Below are 9,418 nucleotides of genomic sequence, written 5' to 3'. Positions count from 1 at the left end.
CGCTATTCATTGCTTTGTTCTCAGACAGGCGAGTGCATTGTCCAACTGAGGCCACCAGGGGGCAGATAGCAGCCACGCCATTGTACTCTACAGCAGTGTTTCTCAACTATAGGGCTGGGGCCAATTGTTGGGTGGCCAGTGCTTCCTCCAGGGTTGCCAAAAAAGATCTGGTTCTCAGTTGTAATACACTTTTCCACCACTCCTTGTCGTAAGGACAATATCAAAGAGCAGAAGTCTGGAACAAAGTCATAGAGAAGAAACTTTATTCATCTCCAACGAAAAAAATGAAGTTTAAGCACAAAAATTATGGCTAATGGTAAAGCTGTATTTTCATTTCTATTTAAATTGTATTGGCAGTTTAGTTAAATGTTGTATTATATTTAAATTACCAGTAGTTAAAATTTATTTTAAGCACTGCTTAATTGTATGTAAATTTTATTTTTCATCAGTTTTTATGAGTCTCTTCTTTTGCAGTATATTTAATTAATATTTATTTGTGTAATCAGCCTGACCTAAGAAGGCGGGGTACACCCTGGAACATAGTCACCATTAATGAGTTGCTTGTTAAAGTAACTAAGCGCAGAGACGTCACCAACGGATGCAAAGAGGAGTTGTCCACCCCGGGTCCCGACTTTGAACAGCTAGTGCCTCCTCAGTGGAAACTGATCTGTGGTCAACTGATAACCTCTCCACGCAGGAGAGGGGAGCAGAGCAGAAAAGAGAGACAGCAGATCAACTGGTTTAAAAATGGGTCTATTTAAAGGCTGGAGTATACAAATTAGTTTTAAGATGGGACTTAAATGCTTCTACTGAGGTAGCATCTCTGCTGTATTAAATATTGAGGATTGTTTTTACTGAGGCGGATGAGATTGGAGTAGTAATTAGTTTTAGCTGTGGTAAGAGCGTGTTTATAAGTTATTAGACTATTACTCCATGCTTGATGGAAAACCTCAAGTTTAGTCACACGCCATTTGCGTTCCAGCTTTCTACATGAGTTTAAGAGCTCTGGTTTCTTCTGTGAACCAGAGGGTACGCCTTTTAGGGGCCTTTTTAAGCTTTAGCGGTGCTGTACTATCAATGGCATTGTGCAGGGCATCGTTAAAGTTGTTAATGAGGTTATCGATAGAGCCCACATAAATTGGGAATGGTGCCATTATCGAAGGCAGTAGGCCAGCAAGAGTCGTAGTTGTGACAGCAATAATGTAGCGGCTGCTAAAGTATTGGTTATTAGTAGTTTGTTGACAATGAGTCAGACCTTCAAATTTTATAAGGTAGTGATCGGACATTACTTTATTGTACGGGAGTACCATAACTTTGGAGGTGGTGACACCCCGGAAAAGGACTAGATCTATCGTATTACTGTTGCAATGCGTGGGTTCATTTATTATTTGTGTCAGACCACAGCTATCAATTATAGTCTGGAGCCTCACGCACGGAGGGTCTGATGGGGTATTCATATGGATATTAAAATCCCTCATTATAATTATATTATCAGCGTGCGTCACAAGATCAGCGACAAACTCTGAAAATTCACTGATAAATTCTGAATAGGTCCCAGGAGTGCGATAGATAACAGCCAAGTAGAGAGGCAGCGGTGTGACAGACCTCATCGTAAGCACCTTAAATGATTTATACTTTTATTTAGGTTAGGGCTAAGGTTAAGGTTTTCATTGGATATTAGTGCGACCCCTACGCCCCTTTTAAGGGGACGAGCAATATGTGCACTCATATAGTTAAGAGGAGATGCCTCCTTAAGTGGAAACAATTATCTGGTTTTAGCCAAGTGTCACTGAGATCAATGATGTTAAGATTGTTGTCACTAATGACCTCATTAACTAATAGTGCTGCGGGAGGCAATGAGCTGATGTTTAAAAAGCCCATATTATAGGTAGTGTGCTGTTTTGAGGCATTTTTGGTAATGGTATCTGTAGTACTGATATTAATAAAGTTACGCTTATTTTGCATGGTGCGCCTTAAATAATTTTTTTTAATCACATTTATGAATTGATATGGTGGGGATGTTGAGATTGTTTGCTTGGTGCTGCGATAGATATAACGCTGCATAATTTGCCACCTCAGTAGAATGTATGTTCACCTCTGGCACAGTCACTACAGAAAAATCATTATGTAGGTCATGTATTATTCTACGAGAAATGCTATCAATCAATCAATCAATCAATGTTTATTTATGTAGCCCTAAATCACAAGTGTCTCAAAGGGCTGCACAAGCCACATGTGTGCAGGAAATTTCCAGCCTAGCGCTGGTTAGTTCTATCTAACTGACTCCTTACCCGGACTAACGGACACTGTAATTGCCTGTGTTCCGAGCTTGCTCTAGCGTATTTAGTCAAGTGTGACTCAACCAGTAGTCTAAGTTACTAGATAGACTAATCTGCTATACCTCTCGCAGGCAGGGGGCCCGAGACCAGTCCTTGATGCAGAGCTATGTTCCTCTTTGTAATCTCATCCTAGTGTCATTGGAGTCGATGTGTACAACTATGTTCGCGTACAGGTCTGCAGTGATGCGGACCCTGTATCGATCTGTTTTGGTGAAGAAGGAGCTGAGCCAGAAGGCAAAGCTCTCAATTTACCGGTCGATTTACGTTCCCATCCTCACCTGTGGTCATGAACTTTGGGTTATGACCGAAACGACAAGATCGAAATGAGTTTCCTCCGTTGGGTGGCCGGGCTCTCTCCCTTAGAGATAGGATGAGAAGCTATATCATTCTGTAGGATCTCAAAGTAAAGCTGCTGCTCCTCCACATCGGGAGAAGCCAGATGAGGTGGTTCGGGCATCTGGTCAGGATGCTTCCCGGACACCTCTCTGGGTGGGTATTTAGGGCATGTCCGATGAGTAGGAGGCCACGGGGAAGACACAGGACATGTTGGGGAGACTTTGTCTCCCGGCTGGCCTGGGAACGACTCGGGATCCCTCTGGAGGAGTTGGACTAAGTGGCTGGGGAGAGGGAAGTCTGGGCTTCTCTGCTTAGGCTGCTGCCCCCGCAACCTGAATTTGGATAAGCGGAAGAAAATGGATGGATGGAAGGGTTTCCCACAGATTGTCACTATATCTGTGGCGGTGGGGGCTTGGTCAATATGGCATCATCATATACTGTAGTTTGCATAATCTGCAATGATGCATATAAAAATGTTATATAAGCATTTAAAAAGTAATATTTGTTATTATTAATGAGTATCAACATATTTTTTCTGATATATCGTTTTGCTCTGTTATTAAATCATCGCTGCTTATTGGCCAATATGCAAAACCCAAAACCAGTGAAGTTGGCACGTTGTGTAAATGGTAAATAAAAACAGAATACAATGATTTTTAAATCCTTTTCAACTTATATTCAATTGAATAGACTGCAAAGACAAGATATTTAATGTTCGAACTGAGAAACTACATTTTTTTTTGCAAATAATCATTAATTTAGAATTTAATGGCAGCAACATGTTTCAAAAAAGTTGGCACAGGGACATTTTTACCACTGTGTTACATGGCCTTTCCTTTTAACAACACTCAGTAAACGTTTGGAACTGAGGAGACCAATTTTTTAAGCTTTTCAGGTGGAATTCTTTCCCATTCTTGCTTGATGTACAGCTTAAGTTGTTCAACAGTCCGGGGTCTCCGTTGTGGTATTTTAGGCTTCATATTGCGCCACACATTTTCAATGGGAGACAGGTCCGGACTAGAGGCAGGCCAGTCTAGTACCCGCACTCTTTTACTATGAAGCCACGCTGTTGTAACACGTGACTTGGCATTGTCTTGCTGAAATAAGCAGGGGCGTCCATGATTACAATGCTTGGAATGTTGCTCCAAAACCTGTATGTACCTTTCAGCAGGACACGACGTCCACAGTTTTCAAAAACAATTTGAAATGTGGACTCGTCAGACCACAGAACACTTTTTCACTTTGCATCAGTCCATCTTAGATGAGCTTGGGCCCGCTGTAAAAAAGTCTCCTTTTTTTACAGTGTAAATGCTGCCATATTTGATCAACCCAGAGAACCACTGCAACTTCTATAGTAGTACAATTTATTCAAGATGTTTTTCTGTACAGAAAAAATATAGAATGTACACGTACACACAAGTACATAAATATGTATGAAAATGTGTATAGTTGCCATTAACTATACATATTTACAGCATTATCTGCAATAATGACGTAATACAAACAGTTACATCAATATTCCATTGTTGTGCAGAAAACCCGGGAAGTTGTTACATTTATAAACCACTAGGCCGTGTTCTAATCTATTTTTTTTACATATCAGGAGCATATTTTAGGATGCACATTCTGCCTATTGTACGTCATTATTCAAAGTATACATTTATAAACTGGAGTGGAGATTTTTCAGCATTGTTGTAGTGCATGAGAACAATGCACAACATGTCATTTATTACACTTTCCTATTTTCCCTGTCAGGGGTAAGGGGTCGCCACAGCGCGTCAAATGCATGAAATGATTCCATGAAAGGCAGAAGCGTGCAGCATTATACCACGAACGATATGACATCATAGACTTGTCTTCACAGCAACTTCACTTGAAGGTAGAACAGCAAAGAGCAGAAGAGCAGAAAGAAAAAGGACACAGTATGCAAATGATGCCAGTTTGTCGTCCGGCAGGAAGTTTCCTAACTCTGAATCTAACTCTTAACCCAAACTCTGTTCCTATTTCCAACCTCTAATCGTAATCTAGTTTAGTCACATAGCACAAAAATATAGTCTTCACCATAACACAAAATAACATGCTTTGACTTGACCAAACTATATCATTGTTATGTATCTCTTAGTGCTGTCAAATGATGGTTTTTAAAAATCAGATTAATCACACTATTGAGTTTGGATTAATCGCGATTAACCACAGGTTAATACTTGTTTGCTCAAATAAATGTAGCTTAAAGGTAGTTTCTCTGCGTGACTAATCTGCTTACACACATGATTCATTCGATCATTTTTTTGTGATTAATCACATGAGGTAACTCATTATAAAAAGGGCTGTCAAAGTTGAAAAGCTAATGCTAATTTGCTTGAACGGCACTGTTTTTTTTTTTTTAAATGTAGTGTTGAAAGGCACCAGCACTGCAGTCACAGGCCGTAACAAACACAGATCGGAAATGGACAAATAAAAGTGCAAGCTGAATGGCAAGGTTAGAACCCCACAATATTTCGGATTTCCCAGCAAGCCCAAAACTGTCTGGATTCGCTGCCGCTGTGAGCAGAGTAATCCTCGGAGCATGTCGGGTCTTAAATGCCAGCATCTAGCTGCCTGCCAATAAAGGCAAACCACACCGGAAAGTTCACATGAAGTAAATTCAACCATCAAACTTTTCACAGAAATGACCAAATGTGAGGCAACACCCTTAATGCTGCGACCCATTGTGGAATACGAGGGGCCGCCCTAAACAGTCACATGACTGTCATGAAGACTGAGGAGGCCCCCACCGACACGCACACCATTTATTGCAAAGACTTTCAAAATGTGCACTATTGATTCCCGAGCGCGACCACCGCTGCTGCTCGCTGCTCACTGCTCCCCTCACCTCCCAGGGGGTGAAACAAGGGGATGGGTCAAACATAGAGTAATTTCACCACACCTAGTGTGTGTGTGACTATCAGTGGTAATTTAACTTTTAACTTTAACTTAATTCTTACTAAACTGTCATCAAGTTTTGAGGAAGTCAATCACCCGCAGTTAATTAAAACATTTCGAAAATGTTTGAATATAACACTCTGAAAATACAACTAAATTTGTGTCAAAATACGGGGTCTTTGATTTTTATTTTTTATTTTTATTAAGGATCCCCATTAGCTGGTTGCCACAACAACCCACTAGTCTTTCTGGGGTCCACAAACTCAATACAACTCTTTCAACAGTTAATCTGAATTCTGTAAGTAAAAGACTGAACTGTGAATAATCATTATTATTCTCATTTAGTGTAATTAACCTGTTAAAAAATAAGTCATTTGACAGCACTAATATAAATGTCAGCAGCTAAGTAAGTGAGCATTATTATATTTATATTATCATAAATACAATTATTTAGTTTGTATATATAGATATACATATAGATATAAATATTACATAATAAAACAAGTACCGTAATAACAAATTAAATTCTGTTTAGGGGCCCAAATTAAGCTAGGTCCTTGCACACTAAAAAATACTGGGTTATTTTGATAACCAAATTTATGAGTTGCTAGTGTTGGGTTACATTTTGGTGTTATTTTTATGAAATTTTATTATGGATTAATATAATTAATATTATTTACAATCACCCGACACCGAGTTAGCATAACTCAACTTTTTGGTTAAATAATTCAACGCAAAAGTTGGGTTGAAAAAATTTACCCAAAATGGAGTTTGTCCTTTTCTGAATCTGCAGTTGGGTTAAAATTGGGTTATTTTTTAACCCAACATTTTTTAGTGTGTGCATATACTTTATAATACAAACATAACATTTTGAGGTCAGTAGCTTTTTTTTGAGCAGAGAACATTTTCAAGACTATATTAGGATGTTCCTGCTTACAATAGTCCTCTTTTCTGTAAATTGACAGAGAATAAATAATAGCACATTTCCGGCACTATCAACAAATATTTGAGCTAATAGCACAGTTGCACTTGTTCAATAGGTCCTCCATTAGATTTTACAGGTCAGGTTCTTTACCTAAAAGGTTTTTTACAAAACCAAAGTCCTTCATCACAACCAAAAAATATATTTGGAGTTTGCTTGCTTGCTTGTGTTACTTTTTGAAGGGTGTCAGTCTGCCGATGTTGTGCCAGAAGGTTGAAGCTTTGCGTTTGGGCTCAGCCAACATGAACACGTGCTGTGGAGCTAAAGACGTCGCCACGGGATGTTTCTGTCGCAGCAGGAAGTCGTAGCAAGGTCTGCTCACCACTGAGGAACCAGAGAAGAACATATTTATTTATTTACAGTTGGCATCATGATGCTCAGACTTGTTTTTTTGTCCTATATTTGCCAGGCCTTCATAAGTCTTTACTTTGTGTTTGAGGAATCCTCATTCTCTTTCTGGAATATTTGACCCCAACATGTTCTATAGTTCTCCTCAAAGAAAAGTAGTTAAATAATCCTTTCTTGTCCTTGGTGGGGTCTCTCTTAGAGGGGTTTTGAATTACTCCTAAGCGAAGACTCCTTCAGGCTCAGGTCAATACCTTGCGGTAATTCTAACCACGATTTTGTTTATGGCCCCATTTCGGTCTTTACTATTACTTATTTATTATCATTATTATTAGACTCCTAAAAGACCCACACTCCACACTAAACCTGATGCCGTATGCCCCACATGCACACACTCTGCATACGAACTAAAAAGTCTTTGTCCCCTTCCTGCCGGCCTTTTTTCCTTAAAGGCCTACTGAAATGAATTTTTTTGTTTAAACGGGGATAGCAGATCCATTCTGTGTCATACTTGATCATTTCGCTATATTGCCATATTTTTGCTGAAAGGATTTAGTAGAGAACATCGACGATAAAGTTCGCAACTTTTGGTCGCTGATAAAAAAAGCCTTGCCTGTACCGGAAGTAGCGTGACGTCGCAGGTTGAAAGGCTCCTCACTTTTCCCCATTGTTTACACCAGCAGCGAGAGCGATTCGGACCAAGAAAGCGACGATTACCCCATTAATTTGAGCCAGGATGAAAGATTCGTGGATGAGGGACGCGAGAGTGAAGGACTAGAGTGCAGTGCAGGACGTATCTTTTTTCGCTCTGACCGTAACTTAGGTACAAGCTGGCTCATTGGATTCCACACTATCTCCTTTTTCTATTGTGGATCACGGATTTGTATTTTAAACCACCTCGGATACTATATCCTCTTGAAAATGAGAGTCGAGAACGCGAAATGGACATTCACAGTGACTTTTATCTCCACGACAACACATCGGCGAAACACTTTAGCTATGGAGCTAACGTGATAGCATCGCGCTTAACTGCATATAGAAACAAAATAAATAAGCCCCTGACTGGAAGGATAGACAGAAGATCAACAATACTATTAAACCATGGACATGTAAATACACGGTTAATGCTTTCCAGCTTGGCGAAGCTTAACAATGCTGTTGCTAACGACGCCATTGAAGCTAACTTAGCAACCGGACCTCACAGAGCTATGCTAAAAACATTAGCGCTCCACCTACGCCAGCCAGCCCTCATCTGCTCATCAACACCCGTGCTCACCTGTGTTCCAGCGATCGACGGCGCGACGAAGGACTTCACCCGATCATAGATGCGGTCGGCGGCCCGGAGACGGAGGAAGTCAAGGTGAGGTCGGCGGATAGCACGTCTGCTATCCAAGTCAAAGTCCTCCTGGTTGTGTTGCTGCAGCCAGCCGCTAATACACCGATCCCACCTACAAATTTCTTCTTTGCAATCTTCATTGTTCATTAAACAAATTGCAAAAGATTTACCAACACAGATGTCCAGAATACTGTGGAATTTTGAGATGAAAACAGAGCTTTTTGTATTGGATTCAATGTGTCCGCATACTTCCATTTCAATGATTGACGTGACACGCGCATACGTCATCATACATAGACGTTTTCAACCGGAAGTTTAGCAGGAAATGTAAAATTGCACTTTACAAGTTAACCCGGCCGTATTGGCATGTGTTGCAATGTTAAGATTTCATCATTGATATATAAACTATCAGACTGCGTGGTCGGTAGTAGTGGGTTTCAGTAGGCCTTTAATACTGAGTTTGCAGCAGCCAGCGTCATCTCACATGATGCTCGGGTGCATAGTCTGTCAATCAAGTGACGAAAGTGACGTCAGAGTGAAGATTGATGGGCGCAAATTTGTAGGTCTATTTTTTTAATACGTGGCTGGCGATCGACTGACACACCCTCCGCGACCGACAGGTAGCTCGCGATCGACAGGTAGCTCGCGATCGACAGGTAGCTCGCGATCGACGTAATGGGCACCCCCGATTTAGGCAATTAGTTTTGGACAAGCCAGCGCGTCCGGCAAGAAAAGGTTTTCACCCCCGTTCAGCGACTATATTTGCTTTTTTCTGTGGATAGTCGCCTAACAGGTTCCGAGGGTTTTATGCTGAGAGCCCTGGATAACTCCAAGTTACGGCTAACATTTATTCCGATGCCCTCAGATGCATTTAGCTCCAAGTTCGGTCATTCTGCTGAAGCTATGATTGTTATTACTTCTTTTGGAAGTGGAGCGGTAAAACGTTGATTCTGATTGGCTGTTGTCAGGGACATTTCCGCCATGTTGAATCGAGTTAATTATATGCCAACAGCTGATCACCCGAGTTGACTCGAAATGTATCACATTCATATAATCGCCCAGCCCCACTTCAGACAGAGGGAGAAATGATCGTAAGAATACGATAATTACATTAAAAACTTTCTTTATAATGTATATTTTCTGCTGGATCTACTCTCT

At 40.6% G+C, this 9,418-nt stretch overlaps 1 protein-coding gene across 3 annotated transcripts in view; it reads right to left on the bottom strand.

Moving 5' to 3' along the window:
* Positions 1-4,037: 4,037 nt before the first annotated feature.
* Positions 4,038-9,418, bottom strand: part of LOC133651933 (rho guanine nucleotide exchange factor 4-like) — a 100,247-nt gene continuing 94,866 nt past the window's right edge. For all 3 annotated transcript variants that reach the window (XM_062050191.1, XM_062050199.1, XM_062050209.1), the window contains one exon: positions 4,038-6,903. In XM_062050191.1, the coding sequence (XP_061906175.1) occupies positions 6,749-6,903 (155 nt within the window). In that variant the 3' untranslated portion in view covers positions 4,038-6,748. The remainder of the gene's footprint in view (positions 6,904-9,418) is intronic.

Source organism: Entelurus aequoreus, linkage group LG01 (genome assembly GCF_033978785.1).
Source record: "Entelurus aequoreus isolate RoL-2023_Sb linkage group LG01, RoL_Eaeq_v1.1, whole genome shotgun sequence".
In the NCBI taxonomy this organism is placed as follows: Eukaryota; Metazoa; Chordata; class Actinopteri; order Syngnathiformes; family Syngnathidae; genus Entelurus; species Entelurus aequoreus.
The sequence above is the reverse complement of the archived record's forward strand: the minus strand, read 5'-3'. Positions and strand labels throughout refer to the sequence as shown.